This window comes from Ranitomeya imitator, chromosome 9, assembly GCF_032444005.1.
Source record: "Ranitomeya imitator isolate aRanImi1 chromosome 9, aRanImi1.pri, whole genome shotgun sequence".
Classification (NCBI taxonomy): Eukaryota; Metazoa; Chordata; class Amphibia; order Anura; family Dendrobatidae; genus Ranitomeya; species Ranitomeya imitator.
Genome location: NC_091290.1, coordinates 58,666,370 through 58,693,162, shown reverse-complemented (window position 1 = coordinate 58,693,162; position 26,793 = coordinate 58,666,370). Strand labels below are relative to the sequence as shown.

General features: G+C 44.0%; 1 protein-coding gene across 1 annotated transcript in view; it reads right to left on the bottom strand.

The window, feature by feature from the left end:
• Nucleotides 1–26,793, bottom strand: part of IGHMBP2 (immunoglobulin mu DNA binding protein 2) — a 75,851-nt gene that overhangs the window by 46,944 nt on the left and 2,114 nt on the right. The window contains exons 2-7 of the mRNA XM_069739331.1: nt 23,231–23,400; nt 17,458–17,650; nt 15,467–15,561; nt 14,062–14,225; nt 12,440–12,640; nt 7,144–7,291 (exon numbers count right to left, since the gene is read on the bottom strand). Of these exons, the coding sequence (XP_069595432.1) occupies nt 7,144–7,291; nt 12,440–12,640; nt 14,062–14,225; nt 15,467–15,561; nt 17,458–17,650; nt 23,231–23,400 (971 nt within the window). The remainder of the gene's footprint in view (nt 1–7,143; nt 7,292–12,439; nt 12,641–14,061; nt 14,226–15,466; nt 15,562–17,457; nt 17,651–23,230; nt 23,401–26,793) is intronic.

Here is a 26,793-nt window from a genome sequence, read left to right as displayed (position 1 = left end):
AAACTAAGAGGTCAATAGCCTTGTGTGTGCTTTTTCATCACATTGTTAGCAGTGGAGGGATAACTAAGATAAGCCCCCCTGCACATGTGATAGCCGTCTGTTGGCCTAAAGTCACCCTGATCCGTGACGTAGGGGTGACAGTCACGGTGTGAATCGTGACAAATTGGTGGCAAGGCGGTGGGATATCTTAGAGCATTAGTGATTTGGTTTGAGTGATCATTCCTCTCACTAAAAACTTGCAAAGTTCTTGCGAGGACACTGCGCATATAAGTTTGGAGAACGAACTCAGTGTTTATTAGTCCTGAGACAATTGTGTGTACTGGTAATTATCCCTTCCCTTTTTCTTTGTTTTTCTATCCTATCTTTTATTTGGCAACCATGGCTGCGAAAGGAGAAGCCTGGTACGCCCAGCAGAAGAAGGACACTCTTGCTGGGATATGCACGTACCATGGCCTGAACTCCCATGGCAAGTCCAAGGCTCAAATGGTCGCTGACCTGGTGCAATTTGAAGCAGACCAAGCCAGGCCACAGAGCTCAGAGGACGCAGAAGCCAGCACCAGCAGAGGTGGTGCTGCAGCAGAGGTTCAACCACTGAATGCCGGCCCTACTTGCAACCAGGGGAGCGCAGACCTCCGCCTGCAGCTGGCTCTGCAACAATGCTTCACAGATGACCTAGAAAGACTTCTGCAGCTGGTCCTGCAATTCGAAGAGGCTGACAGAGCCGTGAGCCCAGCAGCGCTCAGACACCGAAGCCCCGGCCCGATCACTTTCCTGTTATGGAAAAGGACGGGGACTTGGACACTTTTCTGCGGGCCTTTGAGAAAGCCTGCAGGCAGTACCAACTACCTACTCAAGAATGGGCACGATACCTGACCCCTGGGCTGAGAGGCAAAGCTCTGGAGGCGTTTGCTGCCCTCCCTCAAGAACAAGATGGTGACTGTCCCTATGCGCGCGATGCGGCCGCCACCTTCCGTTCCCAGCGATGCATTGCGAAATTACCCAGATGACTTAGCGGTCTCGCGAGACCGCTACGTCATCATCTCGCGAGACCGCAATGCATGGCCCGGAGCATCGCGATAAGCGGGAAAGGCGCCAGAAGGTGAGTATATAATGATTTTTTATTTTTTTTCTTATTTTTAACATTAGATATTTTTACTATTGATGCTGTATAGGCAGCATCAATAGTAAAAAGTTGGTCACACAGGGTTAATAGCAGCGTTATCGGACTGCATTACACCACGGCATAACGCGGTGTAACGCAGCCATTAACCCTGTGTGAGCACTGACTGGAGGGGAGTATGGAGGGGGCACTAACAGTGCCGGACTGTGCCCGTCGCTGATTGGTCGCGGCCTGCCGGCTGCGACCAATCAGCGACGTGGGATTTCCATGACAGACAAACAGACAGACGGAAGTGCCCCTTAGACCAGGGGTCCCCAACTCCAGTCCTCAAGGCCCACCAACATGTCATGTTTCCAGGATTTCCTTAATCTTGCCCAGGTAATAATTGCATCACCTGTGCAATGCAAAGGAAATCCTGAAAACATGACCTGTTGGTGGGCCTTGAGGACTGGAGTTGGGGACCCCTGCCTTAGACGATTATATATATAGATGGGATGGAAATGCCCTTTGTGGTGGTCGGGTCTGAGAATTGTCTGGATCATGCAGCAGGCACGATCAGGTGACGTCACTGTACCTGCTGCGCCGAGGCTGAGGGCTCCCTGTTCCATCATTGTAGTCAACGCTGTTTGAATCCTGAGGATACAGATTCCATTGAAATAAGGGGGTTAGTGCCGCTCCGCCCTGGGACCCCCCCCCCAGCTCAATAGCGCCATAATGGCCGCATTGGCTGCTATTATGTGGGGTACACCCTTGGCCAGAGTACTGGTGAAGGCCGCCATGTCTTCCATCTTGGCACTTGTACTAAAGCCAAGCCAAAGGAGAACTTGTTCCTCACTATGTATAAAACAAGCAATAAAGCAATTGCCAGCTTCAGTTCAGTTCCAGTCTTCTACAGGAACTAAAAAATACAGCTAAGAAATGTAAAAAACTTATCAGACATATTTCTATTGTCGAGATATTGATATATTCTGCATATCTCTGGTGTGCACTAAAATGTGGTATTACGATCTGGTAATGTGGATTCATTATCATCCCCTGTACGCCCGAAAATTGGGGTCAAAGCCGTATTTGCAACAAATATTGTGATGTTTTGATCAGTAGCGCTGACCCCTGCACGTTTTCAAAAAGAGCATAGGGCTTAGAAGAAAGGGTACATTGCATCTGAAGTCTGCAGCAGCCATGAGCCATGGTGCACAGACAGCCATGGAGGATGTGTAAGGGCCACACATATCGGCCGGTCCACACTAATGTATGAAGTGTCAATTTTCATACATTTCCCCTATAGCTCGTACTTTCTGATGTAATCTACCCACAGTGTGGTCACAAAATCAAATATTCTGGATTGTACAGTCAGAAATCTCACTCGTAAGGCAAGAAGGCTTCAGAAGTCCAAAGTAAAATGATAAAAGGGTCATCCGACTCCTTGAAAAGACAAATAGGCAATAAAAGTAAAATAATGAGAACACACTCAGCTCTTCAGGCCCCACAGATCCAGCGCAGACACTCTGACAGCCACTGGCGGTCTTAGTTTATAAGCTGACAGTGATGAAGCGTACAACCGGCGAAACAGCAGAGCATCTGCACTGGATCCATGGGGATAAAAGAGGCGAGTGCTGGTTTTCATTATTAAAGAGAACCGGCCTGCAGGATCTTGCAAAGTAAAATACACACATGGCCACACTGGCGCTGGGACACTGATTAAAGTGATACCAGTGGTGCAAAATATATCTGGCCTTTATGTGTAATCTTTGTGTGAAGTTTTCATTTAATTTCATTTAAAAAAACATGGTCTGCAACAAACTGGCGCCAGCGGTGCATGCGCAGTGGTATCTTTAAGTTATCCCCCTTGTTGTTACTCTGCGCATGCGCTGCCCACTGCCTTCACTGGCAAAAAGTTTCGAGCAGCAGCAATATATATACAGTTATGTCCATATATATTTGGACAGAGACAACATTTTTCTAATTTTGGTTATAGACATTACCACAATGAATTTTAAACAAAACAATTCAGATGCAGTTGAAGTTCAGACTTTCAGCTTTCATTTGCGGGTATCCACATTAAAATTGGATGAAGGGTTTAGGAGTTTCAGCTCCTTAACACGTGCCAAAAATTTTAAAATAAAATGTTCATTTTTAGTACTTGGTTGAAAACCCTTTGTTGGCAATGACTGCCTGAAGTCTTGAACTCATGGACATCACCAGACGCTGTGTTTCCTCCTTTTTGATGCTCTGCCAGGCCTTCACTGCGGTGGTTTTCAGTTGCTGTTTGTTTGTGGCCTTTCTGTCTGAAGTTTAGTCTTTAACAAGTGAAATGCTGCTCAATTGGGTTGAGATCAGGTGACTGACTTGGACATTCAAGAATATTCCACTTTTTTGCTTTAATAAACTCCTTGGTTGCTTTGGCTTTATGTTTTGGGTCATTGTCCATCTGTAGTATGAAACGACGACCAATCAGTTTGGCTGCATTTGGCTGGATCTGAGCACACAGTATGGCTCTGAATACCTCAGAATTCATTCAGCTGCTTCTGTCCTGTGTCACAGCATCAATAAACACTAGTGACCCAGTGCCACTGGCAGCCATGCATGCCCGCGCCATCACACTGCCTCCGCCATGTTTTACAGATGATGTGGTATGCTTTGGATCAAGAGCTGTACCACGCCTTCGCCATACTTTTCTCTTTCCATCATTCTGGTAGAGGTTGATCTTGGTTTCATCTGTCCAAAGAATGTTCTTCCAGAACTGTGCTGGATTTTTTAGATGTTTTTTAGCCTTTTTATTCTTGATGCTTATGAGTGGCTTGCACCGTGCAGTGAACCCTCTGTATTTACTTTCATGCAGTCTTCTCTTTATGGTAGATTTGGATATTGATACGCCGACCTCCTGGAGAGTGTTGTTCACTTGGTTGGCTGTTGTGAAGGGGTTTCTGTTCACCATGGAGATTATTCTGCGATCATCCACCACTGTTATCTTCGGTGGGCGCCCAGGTCTTTTTGCATTGATGAGTTCTCCAATACTTTCTTTCTTTCTCAGGATGTACAAAACTGTAGATTTTGCTACTCCTAATATTGTAGCAATTTCTCGGATGTTTTTTTTTCTGTTTTTGCAGCTTAAGGATGGCTTGTTTCACCTGCATGGAGAGCTCCTTTGACCGCATGTTTACTTCACAGCAAAACCTTCCAAATGCAAGCACCACACCTCAAATCACCTCCAGGCCTTTTATATGCTTAATTGAGAATGACATAACGAAGGGATTGCCCACACCTGTCCATGAAATAGCCTTGGAGTCAATTGTCCAATTACTTTTGGTCCCTTTAAAAACAGGGTGGCACATGTTAAGGAGCTGAAACTCCTAAACCCTTCATCCAATTTTAATGTGGATACCCTCAAATAAAAGCTGAAAGTCTGAACTTCAACTGCATCTGAATTGTTCCACCAAATTGTAGAGTTGGAGCCCATTTTGGTGGAGTCGGTGTCGTCGGAGGTTTGGCTTACCGACTCCACAGCCCTGGTTTTTATACATGAATGCCCTGATGTATAGATTCAAGTATCACTGACAATGGCATTTAAATAGCAGGGTTGTCTGCCTGTGCACCGATGACTTGCAATGGCAATCGAGGGGTAGCTGAACCAATTACTTTTCTTACAATGTTCAGAATTACACAGCAAAAATATAAAAAAGAAAACTTTAGCAGTTTATCAGCACTGTAATCCTGCAATAAAGGCTGTAAAAACACAACATAAAAAATGAGGGTTCTTTTTTTTTTTTTACACCATTTCACTGCACTTGGAATTTTTTCCCCCATAAAGTGCATGGCGTCATACAGAACTACAACACGACCTGCAAAAAAAACAAGCCCTCGTATGGCCACATGGGTGAAAGATAAAATAAATTATGGCTCTTGAAAGGGGAAAAAAAATAGTAAAATCAGAATACCACCCAATCATGAAGGAGATAATTAAAGTGGAGTTGCAACCGCCTTAAAAGGAAGCTATGATCAGAAAATGACTCATTGTTTACATCAGATTTTTGTGTTGCTAAATCTTGCAGTTCTCTCACTGGCCACTGGGGCATTTTTTAGATTCTAACTTCCTGTTGCTTCAGGAAACCACACATGTACATTAGCTGCAATGGTCCGACCGCGACCATTAAAGCATCCAAAAACTGCTGAGTTGTTTAAAACTGAGGCATGTCACTTCTTTCAGCGTTTCTGCAGCATCTTTTCACCCACAGCAAGCAATAAGTGCAAAACCGCAGGTATCAGGTTTAGGTTTTGCTTCTTTTTTATGCAAAAAACTCAGGAACAACAGGCACTAAACTCTAGTAGCATGCCAAGACTGAAAAATGCAGCAACAATGCAGTGAAAAAAAAACAGCAAAACCTACTTTTTGTAAGCAGCTACTTTGTTGCCAATAGAGCAAGTTTTTCCAGCAGAAAAAAAAGCAAAAACACTGCGTTTCAACATAGCCTAAGACCCCCACACCAATCATCAGAATGTCAAGGCTGCAGCTGGCCTCAATACTGCATGCCCTAAAGGAAATCTGTCACCAGGTTTTTATTACACCATCTGAGAGCAACATAATGTAGAGACAGGAATCCTGATTACAGCTGTGTGTCACTTACCGGGCTGCTTGCTGTTTTTTTCTGCTGCAGATCTAGCAGTTCTCTGAATGCTGAGCTCTGTATAACCCCGCCCACACCACTGATTGGCAGATTTCTACCTATGAACAGTGTCCAGCTGCCAATCAGTGGTGGGGGAGGGTCAACACAGTGCAGCAAGACTACATGGCACGAGACGCCAAGTCCTGTAGTGATAATCTCCTGCTGATAAAACATAAAAGGGAACCCATCACCCCTCAGGACGTGTATAACCTATTAATATGGGCATACAGGTGATAGATTTGTTACCCTAGTCCTACCTGTATGTCTCATACTAATGGTCTTGTTTTTGAAAAATCGTCTTTTATTTCTGTATGTTATTGAGTTATTCCAGGCTCTTTGGAATGCGGTGCCTGGAAGAAATCTGGGCCTCATGTCTTCATGTGCATACCACCCCCCTCCCATCAGCACCCCGGTGCCCCGTGATGCATAATGGTGTCCCCGGAATCCCGAGCCTGCGCCCTGCAATAGCGCGATTGTACAGTACCTATTGCGCCCTTCTATGGGCATTGGCTTAAGCGTTCTTCTGCGCAGACGCCGGCATGCGCGGTGCTAAGGTACTCTCCCCACTTCTTTCCTCACTGCAGTTAGGAACCATACAGTTTCTGATGCCCCTATCACCCATGTATGCATGGTTGGTAGAGCATCTTATCGCCTCACATGAGGTCACTGCAACGGAAGTAGCCGTGACTCGCCAGCGCCGTAGAACCCTGAAACCAATGCCCATAAAACGGCGGAATATTTACTGTACAATCGCGCTATTCCAGGGCATAGCTGTGGGCCGGCAGGAGGGGGGGGTGGTACGCAAATGAGGACAGGAGGCAGGGATTCCTTCCACGCATCGCACGCCCCGAAGCCTGGAAGAAATCATCAGCATACAGAAATAAAAGATGATTTTTGAAAAAGACCACTGATATGAGGTATACAGGTAGGACATTTCTATCGCCTGTATGTCCATATAAATAAGTCATAAACGTCCCCGGGGGGACAGATTCCCTTTAACTTTATTGAAACTACAACAAGCAGCCAAGTAGGTGACACATGATATCCCTACACCATGCTGCTCTCAGATTACATACACAAACTGCTGACAGATTCCCTTTACATTTGAGAACATCCTTGAAGATTTATTGCTAGCTTGTGCAATACAGTAAGGAATTGCTATTTATGCCATTGCCTTCTGGAGAGTGCATTTTGTAGCATAGTTTTAGATGACTCACAGAAGCACGCTCTATAGCCATGCTGCAGCATTAGCGGCATACTGTGTAAATCATAGGCCTTGATACCAGTGAGACGTCCTCGAGAAACAGCAGAAAATCTGATGAAGGCAGAACAGATGGTCCTCGGCCGCCGAGTCTCACTGACCTGTGGTGGTGGCCAGGATGACGTTGGCATTTTTCAATGTCTCCACCATGGCGGCCTCCTCCCGCTCCCTTAGCTCTTTTCTCAGGGCTCTGATCTCGCTTCTGAAGTTGCTCTTTTCATCTCGGTTCTGCAGTTTCTTCATTTTTGCCTTTTAAATAAAAGGATACAAACAAAAAAAATCATAAAATCAAATGATGAAAATGTCTTGTTCCGTTGGAGAATATGATGGTATATCAGTGCAGGAGCCACAGGCTCTTAACCCCTTAAGGACCACTGCAGGTACTTGCTCCCACTGCAGCATTTATTGGCTATTTTGCAGTTTGACAGTACATCCATTAAAGGGGGCTTGAGACCCCTCATAAACATTAAATAAGTTTTGACAAAATATTCGTTCTCCGAGACATCTCAGTACACAGGAACACAAGGCCAAGTGCCCATGTGATCTCCACAAGACAGTATCTGCCTCAGGTGGAAGCTCCTTTCTCTCCTCGTACCTCCTCTCAGGGCCTGTGCACGTTGCAGATTTGAGGCATTTCTGTTGCAATTTTTTCTGCACAGATCTCATGCACACATTGCTTATTTTCCCCTGCAGATTTATAGCTGCCATGTGTCGATTCTTTCAGTGTTTTTGCTGTAGATTTCACCCATACTTGTCAAGCAACGTGTAGGAAAGGCTAAGTGCAACGTGAAGGGATAAGGGAAAGGGAACCAAACACTAGGGAAGGAGGGAGTGGAGGCCCCTAGGCAGATCTAAAGTCACCCTCTGCCCTATCGTCCCTATATAGGTTATGCACCTATCGCCGAGCAGGATACCTAATCCCTGACTGACCTTGGCGATAAGCCTTGCACCAGGAATGAAAGGATGAGCGCTAGTCAATCCTCACTACCGCTAAAGACGGCTAGGATACACAAAACAAGGGAACACTTAGCTTGAGTAGACTCAGAGAGAAACACCAACATCCTCCAAACTCCAAAGAGTCCGATTGCCGACTGCTGCAGCTCCAAGCCTCAACAGGGAAATGCAAATAGAAATATCACACGCAACTCCCAACAGCAAGTTGGGAGTTATAGACACCCAGATCCAGGTGTGACCATTAGAGCTGGGGGAGGTGACCACTGGGTCCTAGAGTCAGAAGGACTAAGCAGAAGTCTGCAAAGCAGACTGCTGAGACCTTCTGCAGACAGATGCACTAAAACGGTCTGCAGCCTCTGATACATCTGTGACAATACTAATGAGTGGGAAATAATCTGCACCAAAAAAGCATGTTAAAAAAGCAGCAAAAATCTGCCTATTTTACGCAGTGTTTTTCCTGCCAAGTGATGCAGAAACGGTGCAGAAATGTCTGGATCAAATCCTTGACGTGTGCACACAGCCTTAAAAAGATTGGACATTGAGATTCAGCAGGCCGGATCACTCTCTTCCCCAACATCATCTGTCGGGGTAGAGTTGGCAGACCCCCATAAACATTAGACTGTTGGTCGATCCTGCTGATATCGGTGGGTTTGGTGGTCTTTAATGGCATTTGTATGGGACATTTTACACTTATTGGTCACCAGCCATACACCAGCTAAAAGTCGCTACAAGGAACACGCACCCCTATACTTAACAGCCAGTAATGGGCAAACGTGGAGCACATAGATTCATCTCATTTCCCTCTCCCCAGATACTCTCTTAATTTATTGCATTGGGCATTAAAGTGTCCCTAAAGGTGGCATTATTCCTCCTTCCATCCCCCTAGGGTGGCGCACAGATTCAGTAATGTATTTATGTGCTGGATGTAATCTAACTAATAAGGTAATAGATGGAGTTTAGACCTTTAAAGGGGCCCTGACCGCTCCAAAGTATCAAGCCCAGATATCATAAATGGCATCCCTGCCAATGGGAACCGCCAGGTGCTGAATTATCAAATATTCTGGGTTTACATTCATACAAAAATATAACATCTGATACAATAACTTTATTTTTTTTTTTAATTAAAGGAGTTGCCCAATCTAAAACAGGGACTCAGCTTTTACAAATATTTTACATTTACCAATATAAATTTATTTCCAAATACGGTAAATCGGAAATAAAATTCTAAAATAGGACCATCCTGACTAGATACACCTTGGCGCAGTGGGATGGCGTTCTTGCTTTCAAAATAGCGACAACGAAGCCCCTATTTACATGTACTATTACTTAGTGCAGGGCATTTGCCCATCTGTTTTTATCCAGGTTATGTTTGCTAACGGCCACAGTGTGATTGTGCTCCTACACATTGCACTTGTACCAAGATTGGCTCCAGCTCATTTCTTACATTTTACTTCGAAATGTCCACGGAGATCCCAATGACGGCCTCTGTTTTCAGACGTGTCAGCTCTACTTTCTCCATCTGTCCCGGGAGATTGTCATCTGCGCTCTGTGTGACGGGGGCTGTGTGACGGCTCAGCTAGATAAGCCAGTGCCCTTCTCCATCACAGCTGATCTGCAGACTGAGAAGGGGGCTGGCTTAGCTACCGGAATGAGCACCCAGCGCAGCTCTGATGATGTGCCAACCAGGGATCACCCATCAAAATAGAGGAGACACGTCCAATTGTCAGCCAAGTATCGGATCAAAATAGGCAATGCAAGTCTACGGGTCCGTGAACAAGTTGGGCCGCACTCGGATTTCCTGGATGGTTAGATAGACGGTGGAGAAACTTTTTTTTTTTTTTTTACTTATGAGACAAACTGATGAAACTCAGACCAAACTCTGAAAAAAACTTTGATGAAACTTTGATCAAAATCACTTGTGAAACTTGGGTCAGTTTTTCTTGTACGTGAAAAAAAAAACCTGGCGTGTGAATGAGGCCTTAAACTATGACAACAGAAAACTCCTTTCTAGAGTAACCATAGTTTTCTTTTCTTTCATGAATCAATATTACATGTGATAATAAGAATCTTTTTAATACATCTTATTAAAGGAATCTTCCTTTTTTCTCCTCCTTGTCTCCTGGACTTATCATTTATTCTCAAACTTCTCCATTAAAGGGAACCTGTCAGCAGGATTGTGCTCAGTAACCTACAGACAGTGTCAGGTCAGCGCCGTTATACTGATTACACCGATATCTGGTGATGGAATCTGTCTTGTGGTTGTTGTGTAATCTTTATTTTCAGTTTTGAGTTAATGATATGCCCGTGCTCCGGGACGGCCTGTGGGGGTCTTCATGTGTTGCTCCGATTAGGCATTCATAATGCAGACTGCTTACAGGTCACTGATCCCTCACTGACCTGCGCCTTAGTTTATATACTGAATATTATATATGTGGGGAAAAAAAAAGCTGCAGCATGATCGCATCTATAATATGCATTAAATTATTTTATTAGCTGGTATAAATAAAATTCATTACAAAAAAATTCTGTCTCAAATAGCATCTATCGGCGATCCAATAGACGCTACTGCACAGGGGCCGCCAGCGCCATCTAAGTGGAGACAATTTTTTTTTCCTAGCAAGTGACCTCTATCGGATCGCCGATTGACACTACTGCACAGGCACGGCTGGCGCCATTTTGAGACAGATTTTTTTTCTGAATTTATTTATACCAGCAAAAAAATAATTAATAGTATGTTATACATGCGATCATACTGCAGCGCAGGCGATGCCACCGACGCCTGCCGAAGTTGATTTGTTTTTTTCAATATATATAACATATATATATAATACCGGTATTCATTATGTAAACTAGTGGGAAGGTCAGTGAGGGATCAGTGACCTGTCAGAAGCCATACAGATGAATACCTAATCAGCACCACATGAAGCCCCAAAAGGCCGCCCCGGAGCACCAGCATCTGACAATAGAGATTAAACCACAACCGCAAGACAGATTTCACCACCAGGTATCACTGTAATCAGTATAACGGCGCCAACCTGACGCTGTCTGTAGGTTAACAATAGGAACGCAGGAGGGAGAGGGACAAAGGAGTTTACCACATTGGAAGTACGCCAGTAGGAATCAATCTGGAGTTCCTACTGAGGGAGCCGTTTCCACTGGTGATCAGAGGAAAATTGGAAGAAAAACGGAAAAAGATTTTGGAACAGCCATCCCGGGATTAATAGGTACGGTAAATTCTTTATTGGGAAGTAGTTAAAACATTAAAGGAGAGGCTTCATATCTGACGCGTTTCTGGTGTTTGGAACACCCTTAGTCATAGGCCAAGACTAAAGGTGTTCCAAACACCAGAAACGCGTCAGGTATGAAGCCTCTCCTTTAATGTTTTAACTACTTCCCAATAAAGAATTTACCTTGTAATCACGGGATGGCTGTGCCAAAATCTTTCTCCGTTTTTCTTCCAATTTGTCTGTAGCTTATTCAGTGAAGAGAGATTTTCCCATTACTGAGATAGGAAAGGATGATTAGCATTCACTCATAAAAATCTATGGAAAACTGTAAATCTTGCTGCAGAATGCCTGTGTCGGCCTCTAACTCCTTCTTCAAGATTCATAGAATTTTAAAAGCACCAACTGCCATCTCCTATCTCAGTAATGTGAACATCTGTGTTCCCTGAATACAGGTCTTACCCCTGAACTGAGAGTGAATGATCAGTCCGGGAGGAGAAAGAAGCAGATTTCTCTGAGAAGATAGATTACAAAGTTGCTTATTATCATGTGTATTATAGATTGATGAAATAAAAATGAATGACGCTTACTCTAAGGCTATATTCACATATTGCAGATTCCATCTGAATGCCAGCTGTAGAAATCCACGTTCTTGCTCCAGAAACAAAATCAGTTCCATTTATGTGGGTTAAGTTGCAAAAACGACTGCAACAAATCTGCTGCATGTGAATAAAGCCTAATGGGATGTCATTAGAGCAGACGGAAGAGAAGAAAATGAAACGATAGGACAAATGACACATCAGCTATAGCAATACTGTGATTAATAAGAGCAAACACACCATCGATAAACAAGAATGGGCGAAAGCAGGAAACTCCAGCAATGGCCCCGTAATAACAGAATAGGATAGTAAACATTATATATTTTCAGAAATATTAAAACAAGATTACTCGAAATAGTGAAAAGTGTGATAGAACTGGAGGCCGGGTGGCGACTTACTCAAGAACCTCGACTCAGTCAGGAACCTCGACTCAGTTAGGAACCTCCACTCACTCAAGAACCTCCACTCACTCAAGAACCTCCACTCACTCAAGAACCTCCACTCACTCAAGAACCTCCACTCACTCAAGAACCTCCACTCACTCAAGAACCTCCACTCACTCAAGAACCTCCACTCACTCAAGAACCTTGACTTACTCAAGAACCTCTTCATACACTTACAAAGGTCAGGTCAATATCTTTTCGGATGTCAGCCACGAGCTGTGCGTTATCACTCCGAGCCAAAACCGCGTCCAGGGAATGATGCTGCAAGGATTCCAGGAGTCTCGCCGGGTGACCGAGGCGCAAGATCTTCTCTTTATACACAGACAACCGCTCCACCAGGTTGTCCACAGCTACGTTAGATGGAGCGCAGCAAAGGACCTTGGAAAAGAAGAAGAAATGCCAAAGTTTGGCGTCATTTGTGCTGCAGTTTTCTGTAACAAATATGGCAAAACTGAACTGAAAAAAAAAAACAGCCCTGCGTGGACTCAATCATCCAATAACGCCGGATGATACCGCTCATGCTGCTTTATTCCTTGCATGCCACCATTTTTTAAAATATTTTTCAGTATATAAGAGACCTCAATCCCTGCAAAAACATTAAAAAAATCAATGTACTGTATATGTCAGCAACTCATTGGCGTATGTTCTCCGTGTAGAAAACAGAATCTATCATTTTGGCATAAGATGAACATCCCATTTTTAGGCATTATTAGTGTATAACATTAGAAATTAGCAAATGTAATATTTTGCATGCAATAGCGCAGTATACGTTTGGCTCTTTTTTCTCAACAAAGGCATAAATAAAATATAAGTGAAAGGGTTTGGCCAACCACAACAACTTATCATCTATTTGCAGGATAGGTTGCTGAGGATCCAACTTCTGAGACCCCCACCGATCTAAGAATGAGGCTGCAGAGATGGTTGCATGTGGGCACCAATACACTATGAATTGTCTGTCTCCATTAGTCCCATAGATAATAAATGGAGTGTGATTGCTTGACCATTCCTCCGTTTAAATGTGGGGACTTGATGGCCCCATCTTAGGGATTGTGTGGGTTTTAGCAGTACGAACCCCAATAATCAGAAATGTATCACCTATAGAATAGAAGGTAAGTTATGGTTGGCCAACCCCATAGTGAAAAAAAAAAAATATACTGTACATATAAAACCGATGAGGGACCATGTGGAATGGGTGACTAGTCAAAGAGGCCAGTCCTGGACTGCTTCTCCCCACCCTACCCCCATAAACTGATGGGTCTCTCTTCAGGAAGAGCAGGGTGGGGGACAGGCCTCTTGGACTAGTCACCAAAGCCGCATGGTCCCCAGCCGGCAACACTGCAGCTATTCAGAGCAAACCTTACCTGGCTGAAGAAATTGGGCCAGTGTCTGATTGCTGCTGCCCGTGGTCTGGTCAGTAAGTATTGGCTCTCAGGTTGACCTCTAAGTCACACTAACATTTCCTGGGGGCTGCAGCTTACATAGGACTACAGATCATGATAAGTCCTTGGTTAGCTGGATTGTGCCACTCTCTGAGAGATCAAGGGCTGCCTTTGAGGCCCAGACAATATATTAAAGCCATGCCGTCAACTAAAAGAGCACTTGCTCTTTAGTGAGAACATACAATTACCAGGCTAAGTCATCGCCTACGACCGAGGTTCCAACAAACAACATTTTTGAAATTTCTTCACCGCAGGTGTCCTAATGAAAAGTGCTAGAAATCAGAATGAAATTACCGAGCAGAGCTGTGGACAACCCAGAACGCAATGTCCTGATAACTGCAGCGACAGCGTTCTTCTCACCTTCAGTCCTTGCTTCACAGCTTGCAACATAATTTCCACCACTGTAGTTGTCTTGCCGGTACCAGGGGGTCCATGAATAATAGCAACTTCTCTCTGATTGAGGGAGAAAACAACAGCCTCCTTCTGTGAATTGTCCAAGCTTGGATTGAGAAATTCCACCGGTCCTGAAGGCACGAGACAAAAACGGAACACAAGACTGAAAATGAACCGTTTAGGCTTAATGTGTGAAGGTTTACGGCAGCAGCTGGAATATGGTAATACAGATTTTACCCAAGGAATTATAATTTTGAGAATGAATGATGTGTCCTCAAGGAGAACGAAGCAGATTTCTTTGCTAAGACATATTACAAATGTTCCTATTTTTCACCCTTTAAGGCTGGTTTCACATTTGCGTTTTTTGCCGCTGCGTTTGTACCCCATATACACTCATGCGTCGTGTTTTTCTATATTTAACATTAAAAACGCATGCGTTTTTTTTGTTCGCGTTTTGCCGCGTTTGACGACGCATGCGTCTTTTTGTCGCTTGCGGCTTGGCATGGAAATGCACCAAGTAGTAATTTTAGAGGCGTCTTTTTGCCGCCAGGAAACGCATGTGTTCGATTGCGCACAGTTTGTGTAAAAAAAAAGCATTGCTGTCTATGTAAACGCATGCGTTTTCAAGCACATGCGTTTGGTTGCGTTTTTGAACGCATGCGTTTCAATAGAGAAAAACAAGTCTAGACACTGATAAGCCACCCCCCACCATCAAGGTGATAAAGAGATCCTAACCCTAAGCCACCATCAAGGTGATATAGGGATCCAAACCCTAACTCTAACCCTAACCCTTACCCTAGCCCTAACCCTAACCCTAACGAGAAAATGGAAATAAATACATTTTTTTAATTTTTAAATTTTTCCCTAACTAAGGAGTTGATGAAGGGGGTTTGATTTCTATTTATAAGGGGTTTTCTAGTGGATTTTTATGATTGGCAGCCGTCACACACTGAAAGACGCTTTTTATTCCAAAAAATATTTTTTGCGTTACCACATTTTGAGAGCTATAATTTTTCCATATTTTGGTCCACAGAGTCATGTGAGGTCTTGTTTTTTGCTGGACGAGTTGACATTTTTATTGGTAACATTTTCGGGCACGTGACATTTTTGATTGCTTTTTATTCCGATTTTTGTGAAGCAGAATGAACAAAAACCAGCTTGTGAAATTTCTCATCATGCGTACCAAAAGCGCAAACGCAGGAAAAAACGCATACAAACGCGGCGTTTTTTTAACCGCATGCGACAACGCATAAGTCTAAAAAACGCAGCCTTTGTACACGTTTACATGCGTTTTTTTCACCACTTGCGGATGCGTTTTAAACGCTGCGGATTTAAACGCAAATGTGAAACCAGCCTTACAAGATAATCTTACCTGGTCTGATGCCATTAGGCTGAGAAGAGCAGAAGAGGACATCTATCAAGTCACTGGCAGGTCCACAGTGATACTGACTCAACGCAGTCAAAGCCCTGCAGCAAAACAAACGCTGGGAATAAAAAAGGATCCAATCTGCAAAAAGGTAAATGCCTGCTTGGAGCCATAATAAATATTATATTGGTGAATTGTATTATGATCAATGGAATGTGAATCACTGATAGATGTTCTTCATGGAATCAGATCTTCAAGGAATCATTCCGTTAAAGGGATTCTGTCAGGTCCCCCATGCCCTCCAAAGCCGAGCATTCACCTGTGTATGAGCAAATTCCCTGCCTACCCAGCCCTGTATAATGTGACAGAGTCAAAAGAAGGTATAAAAAAAAGCTTTTAGAATGTCTACTTTCCCTAAAGTAAGGAGGGCTTTGACTAGTCGATTGGGCGTTGTGGCCACTCATGCAAACCTAGCGCATGCACGCCGCTCATTCCGGTAGTGTCGCTGGCTCCCGGGTGTACGCTTCCCGGCTTCAGAGGTGTGCACTGCGCATGACCAGAAGCCATATTCTAAAGTTCTGAACATGCGCAGAGCACCTCCAAAGCCGGGAAGCGCACCCCTGGAGCCAGCGACACTACTGGAAAGAGCGGCGTGCATGCGCGAGATTTGCATGAGTGGTGATGACGCCACCTATGCAGTTTATGTTATCATGCCCACAGAGGTGTGGTAACATGAAAAGAGGGCTGACTAGTCTGGGGAACTAATGCCACATCAACTAGTCAAAGCCTCATTAGCATAGGAAAAGGGGATATGCTAAAAGGTGTTTTTATAACTTGTTTTCACTCAATGTTATGCAGGGCTGGTTAGGCAGGGAATTTGCTCATACATAGGTGAATGCTGCATTGGAGGGCATGGGGGAACCTGACAGGTTTCCTTTAAAGGGACCCTGTCAGCAGGATTGTACTCAGTAACCTACAGGCAATGTCAGGTCAGCGCCATTATACTGATTACAGTGATACCTGGTGATGGAATCCGTCTTGTGGTTGTTGTGTAATCTTTATTGTCAGCTTTCAGTTAATGATATGCCTGTGCTCCGGGGCGGCCTGTGGGGGGCTTCATGTGGTGCGGATTAGATATTCGCCAGTATGGCTCCTGACAGGTCACTGATCCCTCACTGACCTGCCCCCTAGTTTACATAATGAATACCTGTACATACTGCAAAAAAAAAAAAAAAAACCCTTCTGCAGGCAAGTGCCTGTGATGCACCATGGTTACCGTGCAGTTATTAAATGTGCTTTATGTTCTCTTGAGTTAAAAAAAAAAAAAGAAATTAAAATGGTGCCCGCTGCGCCTGTGCAGTAGCAGCCATCGCTGTATATAGAGATGATCCGAGAGCTGCTATTGCGCAGGCACCGGTGGCACCGTGTTGCTAGAGAAGAAAATAAATGGCGCTGCCTGCGCAGTAGCAGCTCTCGGCGATCACCTCTATATACACCAATAGCTGCTACTGCACAGGCGCTATTTTAAAATGTATTTTTTTTTATACTATCAGGATAACCACAAGCACATTTATTAACACAGTTACCATGGGATTATGCTGCAGCGCAGGGGACACGGCTGGCGCCTGCCTGCAGGTTTCAGTTTTTTTCCAGTATGTACATATAATATTCATCATGTAAACTAGGGGGCAGGTCCGTGAGGGATCAGTGACCTGTAGAAGTTATCAGTATGAATACCTAATCAGAGCACCACATGAAGCCCCCCATAGGCCGCCCCAGAGCACGAGCATATCATTAACTCAAAACTGAAAATACAGATTACGCAACAACCACAAGACGGATCCCATCACCAGGTATCATTGTAATCAGTATAAAGGCGCCGACCTGACACTGGAGGTTACTGTGCACAATCCTGCTGACAGGTTCCCTTTAACACTCCATTATTTAGAGCCTAAAAAAGCTTCCAGAAAAACCATTAAGAATCCCACTGTTCTTACTTTTTGATCCTTTTATAGGTGACATCATTGGCTAATTTCAGGAGCCTATAGCTGGCCTCGCTGCCCAGATTTAATGTTTCACTATTAGCTTCATCAAAGGCCACACTGATACTCTTCTGTGTAATGCCAGACACGATCCCTGTAGCGATGGCTTCTTTTGGGGCACTAGAGTCGTAGAGTCCAACAATATCGCCTGCAACCAAGATTGAAGAAGACATGGCTCCAATTATACTTTTTATATGCAAGGAATTTCTAACATGCTGACAGCATGACAGACTTTATTTTCCAGGACTTTAGCACAGATTACCTATCCTTAAATGGTTACTCTTAGGGCCCCGTCACACTGAGCGACGCTAAAGCGATCCCGACAACGATACGACCTGTCAGGGATCGTTGCTGCGTCGCTATGTGGTCGCTGGTGAGATGTCAAACAGTGAGATCTCCCCAACGACGCAGCAGCGATGCGGCGAACTGTAGCGACCTGTAGAACGATGTCGTTGTGACCCTGTCACATGGCAGCTATTATGACGATTCAGACCTCGATGAGGGACGTCCTGTGTGACGTTGTAGTCACACAGGCGTGCATTTGCGTTGCCTTTTCCGCGCCCATTCAGTTCCGATTGGTGGTCGCTACTGCGTTCTGATTGGTGGCGGCCTTGCCTTATGAGGTGACACAATAGCCCTTCCGTCCTTTGTTCCTGACCGCATGGTGGTTTGCAGATCGTTGTAGAGTTCTCCGGCCTGCGACTCCTCTTCGATTTATCTATTCTTCAATGGTTCTTCTGACACCTAGGATGGAAGCGCTACTATGTCGCCTTCTGTTGAAGGCATGACCGCGAATCACAATGCAGTAGCGACCACAAATCGGAGCGGAGGGGTGCGGAAAAGGCAATGCAAATGCACGCCTATGTGTCGGTGTCTGAGTCGTCAACGAGGTCGTTGGTAAGGTGTCAAACACAGCGATGTGTGCTACCCAGCGGGACCTCAACGAACAAAAAAAAGGTCCAAGCCATTCCGACACGAGCAGCGATCTCACAGCAGGGGCCTGATCGCTGGTACGTGTCAAACATAGCGAGATCGCTACTGAGGTCGCTGTTGCGTCACAAAACTTGTGACTCAGCAGCGATCTCGCTAGCGACCTCGCTTAGTGTGAAGGTTCCTTTAAGTTATCTGTTGATCAGTTCAAAACACTGCATTCTCCTTGGTTCCTGATTTCTGGCAGGGCGGGCTCTCCTCCTCCAGTGACAGCAGAGCTGAAATATTAGGGCTTATACTCATTTGTGAGAAAAACGGACAAATGCAATCCAATAAAAAAAAAACTCAGATTGCGCCCGGCCTAATGTTATTCTATGAGTCTCTGCTCAGCTGAGATTTTTTGCTCAGATCAGGCAGAGAAAAAAATTGCAGCATGCTGGGATTATCCTTATATCTCAGAAGAGGCTCGGCAATTCAAGTGAATGGGTGCAAGAAAAAAAAAATCATATAGCACTCGGACAATGAGATTGCTGTCCGATTTTTATACACCTACTACCTTGACAACCCGACATTTCATGTGCTGTGTACTGTAAAATCACAGCGTGACCCGACAGAACAGAATAGAAAGATATAAAGACATATATAATTACAGTAGTACAGTGCTTGTGTAGCTTAATGTACATGTATTTTATTACTAAATAAGTTATTTTTCAACAAAACTGGCATGGGATCCCCAGAAATGTTATTAACCAGCAGAGGGAAAGCGGACAGCTGGGGGCAGATGTTTAATATCAACTCACAGCTGTATACTTAGCCTTTACCGGCTATTAAAATGGGGGACCCCTCCAAACAAAATGAGGCAGGATCCCTCTATACGATAATTAATAACCAGAAAAGTCTAGGCAGACAGCTGTGGGTTGATATTAATAGCCTAGGATGGGGCCATGGATATTGTCCTCTCCCAGACTAAAAACATCAGCTCTCAGCTGCCCCAAAAATGCCCATCCACTTGCCCTGTTGCAATGGCAAGTGGGGTGACAGAATTGGGGTTGATGTCACCTTTGTATTGTCAGGTGACATCAAGCCCAGGTGTTAGTAATGGAGAGGTGTCTATAAGACACCCTATAGTCAAATTGCTAAAAAAATTAACACCCAGAATAAAGTTCTTTATTTGAACAAATGACACAGACTCCTTTTTTATTTTAAATTAACCAAAAACACATACTCACTTTACGTCCGATCCACTGAAGACAGTGTCCACTGTAAAAGAATTAAAATAATAAACAACCATATTCCTCACATGCCCGCTGATAAGATAATAATCCAATTGGCCAGCATCGGGTCTAGCTCTGCTACATCTAGATGGCAGGCTGCATTGTTGCATGATGCAACTATATAGCCTTCCATCCACCAGAGACATTCTAAAGTTGAGCGGAGTTCATATCCAATGAACTCCTTTGAACTCACTGACGTCACTGCGAGCATAAGAACATTCTCACACTCGCGATGCCATCAGAAAAGGCATCGGAGTTCAGAGGCAGTGAACTAAGCTCCACCCATTGATGTCAGTGCGAGCTTTGAACTCCGATGACCTTTCTGACGGCGCCGAAAGAGTGAAAACTTTCAGTTAATGAATTGGATATGAACTTCGCTCAATGTTAGCACAACACCGCAAGGCACTGAGCTGAACAAGCACACGCAGCTCAGTGTCTCTGCTGGATGGTATGCTGTATAGTAGCATTATGCAACAATGCAGCTTGCCGTCTAGATGTAGCAGATAGACTCGTTGAGGCCCAATTGGATTATTATTTTCTCAGCGGACAGATGAAGAATATGGCTGTTTATTATTTTAATTGTTTTACAGGGGACATTGGCTTCAGAGGATGGGGCGTAAGATGAGTATAAGTGTTTTTGGTTAATTTTAAAAATAATTTAAAGTCAACAAAGGAGTCTGTGTCATACAAATTAAGGACTTTATTGCAGGTGTTATTTTGTTCACAATTTGACTATGGGTTAGCAATGGTGGCATCTTATAGATGCCTCTCCATCACTAACCCCTGGGCTTGATGTCACCTGACTACACAATGGTGACATCAACCCCAATAATATCACCCCATTTGCCACTGCAGCAGGGCAAGTGGAAAGAGCGAGGCTAAGTGCCAGATTTGGTGCATCTTATGGCTGTGCGATTTCTGAGGCAGCTGAGAGCTCATGTTTTTAGTCTGGGACGGGTCCAATATCCATGGCCCCTTTCTATGCTATTAATATCAGCCCACAACTGTCTGCCTAGCCTTTGCTGGTTCTTAATTATAGGGAATCCCTACAACATTTTTGGGGGGAGTCCCCCATTTTAATAACTAGTAAAGGCCAAGTATACAGCTGTGAGCTGATATTAATAGCCTGGAAAGTTCCATGGGTATTACCCCCTTCCCAGGCTATAAATATCTGCCTCCAGCTGTCGACTTTCCCTTTGCTGGTTAATAAAATGGGACCCCACACCATTTTTTTTTCAGTAAATAATTTATTAAGAAAATACATATACAGTAATCTACACACCCAAAGCAATTATTATATATCTGACTCACATATTTATATCTATCTATATACCGTATAAAAAATAATATTTCCTTTGGGGTAGAACTATAAAGCTCAGCATAAGTTCTGTAACACATTCAGCTATCAGTGGTTTGTTTTGGAGTCTACACTGCTATAACTATATTTACACAAAAAGATAATAGGGCATTTGAGCAAGCATATGGCTCAGGAAAGCGAGAGCTGTGATGCTGGGTGCCAGGGATTGTGATTTTACATGACTGATAAAACAACTCAGTCAGGAGCTGGGAACTGGGCGGGGTGGGGTGAGAGATGAGCAGCTAAATTCTGCATAGAAATGAAAGAGCTGTTGAGAGCTGACATATGTTAAGCATTAACTAATCTCCCGAGATGTAATTAGTGAGCACTCTCGGCCAGGCGTGGCCAAGCTAAATGGATTTGAGCTGTACACTATGAAAGACAAAAGTTCTCACAGAAGGTGAATGTAAGCAGATAGAAAAAGCAAGTCACTTGTTTATTTTCATGTTATATAACTAACTAAAGAAATGTAATAACTTGTGAATACTCCTTTAACTACTTGCAGTCCATCCATAGACTTAATATTTATGGGCGGTCTGCAGATTACTCTGCAGTGACATTGAAAAATGTCACTGCAGAGTAAGCAGTTACACAAAATCGTGATGTTTCGGGAGTGCGAAGCTGGAAGTCAGTCACAGCCAGACACCCCACACATAAGGCAGAGATGGCATATTACCATGTCTGCTTACCTGATTGATGTAAAAGAGCTGAACAGGTGCTGTTTATATAGTATAAAAAGTGCATTCATCAAAATGGGGAGCAGGGTTCACAAATTTTTTGCAAACTCAAACACACTCTTTATTTTTGTTATTTTTGTCATTAACAGGTTTTGCTTCTTTGCAGCGTAAAAAGTCACAGGTTTTGCTGAAATGTTGCAAAAAGTGCACCAAAAATTCAGTGCTTCATAAAGTCACTTGAAGGAGGGTGGACTGGAAGAAATATGTGACAAATTTTCGAAGAGTTGCAAATAAATCAAGTGACAACATTTGGAAACCCTAAAGTCTGCCCAAAGTGACGAACTAAAAATCCCCAAAACAGACGACCACATAAAACTAACTTAAAAAAAGCGCAAATGAAAAGATAGATGAACATACCTCAGTGACATATTCATGTCCTAAATAGGGCTGTAAGTAACCCATCAAAAAATGCTAACAGTGCGTACCCACTCAAAAATCAGTATATAAACAAGAGCAATCAGGTACAATTCATAAATGTATTATTTATTAGAAGTCCAAAAAATAGACCAAATAACCACAAAAAATCTTCACAATGAGACATATACAGGGGAAAGACAGAAAAGAAAAATAAATTGCAACTGCCCGGCTATGCAAACATATTAATCATTCAAAGTGCTTGTGCAGTAATATATCACAATAATAGTAAGATAAGGTCCCCATTCTCATAAGAGATAAAAGGACCCCAATTTGGGTGTTAGACGACCCCTTTTACTTCTGCCTGCGGTAAGCCTCCTCTCTTTGTAAAAATCTGTTTGCGATGCAGCGAGTTTGAGATCTCTGGGGACCTTACTTTACTATTATTGTGATATATTACTGCACAAGCACTTTAAATGATTAATATGTTTGCATAGCCGGGCAGTTGCAATTTGTGGCCCCTTTATTTTTCTTTTCTGTCTTTCCCCTGTATATGTCTCATTTTGGTGATTTTTTTGTGGTGATTTGTGGTTACTTGGTCTATTTTTTGGACTTCTAATAATACATTTATGAACTGTACCTGATTGCTCTTGTTTCTCCTTGTTTATATGCAAATGAAAAAATGAATATGGCACAAACAAAGAAGAGGTGCAAAACACTAGAAAGAAAATACATAATTAAAAAAGCACCCACTGCACTTCGCACATGATTTTGTGTTTACAGCTTCCATGCGGACTTATGCATCTCCATGGCAACAAACGCCATGGCCATTCTCCCGTCCATCAGGGCCCAACATTTTGACATGCCTGCACTGAACTCCACTTGCATCAACACAGGTTGTTGGACTCCTTTGAAATGTGACTTGAGAGGATCAGAATAAAGGAATGGCAATAAAAAACCTGAACTCCGACCACAAATGTGAACAGAGCCGACCTGATTCAGTGTTGATTCTAAAATATCTATTTTTTATTTTTTTTAATTATGCACATCTGAAGCCGGGTACATAAAAGTGTTACCTGAGCCAAAGCGGTTAGTGGGTAGCACGGACTCGGCGCCATACTTCCATGGTGTAAAGCTGACGAGGAGGCGTCCGTACAGCCCCGTGCTTTGGTTTGCTACCTGCAGCTTCAGTAAGCACACTCCTTTCCTCTGTAATTCTTTTAGGGAGACGGACTCCTGCCAGACCCTACACAGGAGAGACAACACATGGTTAATGGCGATGAGTGGCAGCATGAGAGCAGATCTCGCCATTTGCTTACATCCTACTCAATATAGGAAAAGATGAGTAATTGTGGGTCTAATGTACATATCTGACAGTACAGAAGGCCTCCTACATGCGCTTAGCAGCTCCTTATATCAGCTGGAAAAGTCTGCAATAGCCATAGCAACAGCCTGTAATATCCCTAGCAGCCACCTGTAATATCCCTAGCAACAGCCTTTAATATCCCTAGCAACAGCCTTTAATATCCCTAGGAACAATCTGTAATGGCCCTAGCAAAAGCCTGCAATATCCCGAGCAACAGCCTGCAATATCCCGAGCAACAGCCTGCAATATCCCGAGCAACAGCCTGCAATATCCCGAGCAACAGCCTGCAATATCCCGAGCAACAGCCTGCAATATCCCGAGCAACAGCCTGTAATATCCCGAGCAACAGCCTGTAATATCCCGAGCAACAGCCTGTAATATCCCGAGCAACAACCTGTAATATCCCGAGCAACAGCCTGCAATATCCCGAGCAACAGCCTGCAATATCCCGAGCAACAGCCTGCAATATCCCGAGCAACAGCCTGCAATATCCCAAGCAACAGCCTGCAATATCCCGAGCAACAGCCTGCAATATCCCGAGCAACAGCCTGCAATATCCCGAGCAACAGCCTGCAATATCCCGAGCAACAGCCTGCAATATCCCGAGCAACAGCCTGCAATATCCCGAGCAACAGCCTGTAATATCCCGAGCAACAGCCTGTAATATCCCGAGCAACAGCCTGTAATATCCCGAGCAACAACCTGTAATATCCCGAGCAACAGCCTGCAATATCCCGAGCAACAGCCTGCAATATCCCGAGCAACAGCCTGCAATATCCCGAGCAACAGCCTGCAATATCCCAAGCAACAGCCTGCAATATCCCGAGCAACAGCCTGCAATATCCCGAGCAACAGCCTGCAATATCCCGAGCAACAGCCTGTAATATCCCGAGCAACAGCCTGTAATATCCCGAGCAACAGCCTGCAATATCCCGAGCAACAGCCTGTAATATCCTGTGCAACAGCCTGCAATATCCCGAGCAACAGCCTGCAATATCCCGAGCAACAGCCTGTAATATCCCGAGCAACAGCCTGTAATATCCCGAGCAACAGCCTGCAATATCCCGAGCAACAGCCTGCAATATCCCGAGCAACAGCCTGCAATATCCCGAGCAACAGCCTGTAATATCCCGAGCAACAGCCTGTAATATCCCGAGCAACAGCCTGTAATATCCCGATCAACAACCTGTAAAAGCCCGAACAACAAGCTGCAATAGCCCTAGCAACAGCCTGTAATAGCCCTAGCAAGCTAAATAGCCCTATGAACAGCCTGTAATAGCCCTAGCAACAGCCTGTAATATCCCTAGCAACAGTCTGTAATAGCCCTAGCAACAAGCTGAAATAGCCCTAGCAACAAGCTGAAATAGCCCTAGCAACAAGCTGAAATAAATGTAATAAGAGCTCACTGACACAAAAAGAGGACTTAAAAATCCTCCAAAAAATTGAAAAAAGTCACAGAGAAAAATGCAGAGATGTTTACCTGCTGAAGCCTCCAACCAAATGCACTGCAGGGTGCAGCGGACCCGATAAATGATGGCAAACACACAGGTGCAAAAAATACGGATGAAAAAAACACTTTCAATCCAGTGTTGGCTGTTTGGCATTAGTGTGCAAAAAGATAAGAGATAATAGTCTGTATGTGGCGTTGTTCACACAAACAATGCAAAGCATCTGGTTTACAGCCTATTACTCACGCACATATATGCGGGCCACACAGTGCTACAAAATGCATGCTGTGCGAACAGAGGCCAATAGTTTACAGAGCCATCTTGGTCCGACTGCACCCTGCAAGATAAAGTGCAAAAAAACCATATCAATGTATGTAAGGTATTGGTTTATATTGGGGCCACAATATGTAAGCTGGCAACCCACGTCAAGGGTCCTTACATTTTGCCAGTCCTAACGCTAAACATTGAATAAAAGCTCACCGACACAAAAAGAGGACTTAAAAATCCTCCAAAAAATTGAAAAAAGTCACAGATGATCTGCATAGCCTGTGTGAACAACGCCACATACAGACTATTCTCGCTATTATCCTTTTGTGCACTAAAATCCCAAGCAGCCAACACTGGATTGAAAGTGGTTGTTTCATCGGTATTTTTTGCACCTGTGTTTCTGCCATCATTAATCGGGTCAACTGCACCCTGCAGTGCATTTGGTTGGAGGCTTCAGCAGGTAATCATCTCTGCATTTTCTCTGTGACTTTTTTCAATAAATGTAATAACCCTTAGAACAACCAGTAATAGCCCTAGCAACAGCCTGCAATAGCTATAACAACAGTGTGTAATAGCCCTAGCAACAGCCTTAATAGACCTAGCAATAGCCTGTAATATCCTGAGCAACAGCCTGTAATAGCCCAAGCGGCAAGCTGAAATAGCCCTAGCAACAGCCTGTAATAGCCCTAGCAACAGCCTGTAATAGCCCTAGCAGCAGCCTGTAATAGCCATAACAACAGCCTGTAATAGCCCTAACAACAGCCTGTAATAGCCCTAACAACAGCCTGTAATAGCCCTAACAACAGCCTGTAATAGCCCTACAACAGCCTGTAATAGCCCTAACAACAGCCTGTAATAGCCCTACAACAGCCTGTAATAGCCCTAGCAATAGCCTGTAATAGCCATAACAACAGCCTGTAATAGCCATAACAACAGCCTGTAATAGCCATAACAACAGCCTGTAATAGCCCTAACAACAGCCTGTAATAGCCCTAACAACAGCCTGTAATAGCCCTAACAACAGCCTGTAATAGCCCTAACAACAGCCTGTAATAGCCATAACAACAGCCTGTAATAGCCCTACAACAGCCTGTAATAGCCCTAGCAATAGCCTGTAATAGCCCTAGCAATAGCCTGTAATAGCCCTAGCAATAGCCTGTAATAGCCCTAACAACAGCCTGTAATAGCCCTAACAATAGCCTGTAATAGCCATAACAACAGCCTGTAATAGCCCTACAACAGCCTGTAATAGCCATAACAACAGCCTGTGATAGCCATAACAACAGCCTGTGATAGCCCTAACAACAGCCTGTAATAGCCATAACAACAGCCTGTAATAGCCCTACAACAGCCTGTAATAGCCCTAGCAACAGCCTGTGATAGCCCTAGCAACAGCCTGTAATAGCCATAACAACAGCCTGTGATAGCCCTAACAACAGCCTGTAATAGCCATAACAACAGCCTGTAATAGCCCTACAACAGCCTGTAATAGCCATAACAACAGCCTGTAATAGCCCTACAACAGCCTGTAATAGCCCTACAACAGCCTGTAATAGCC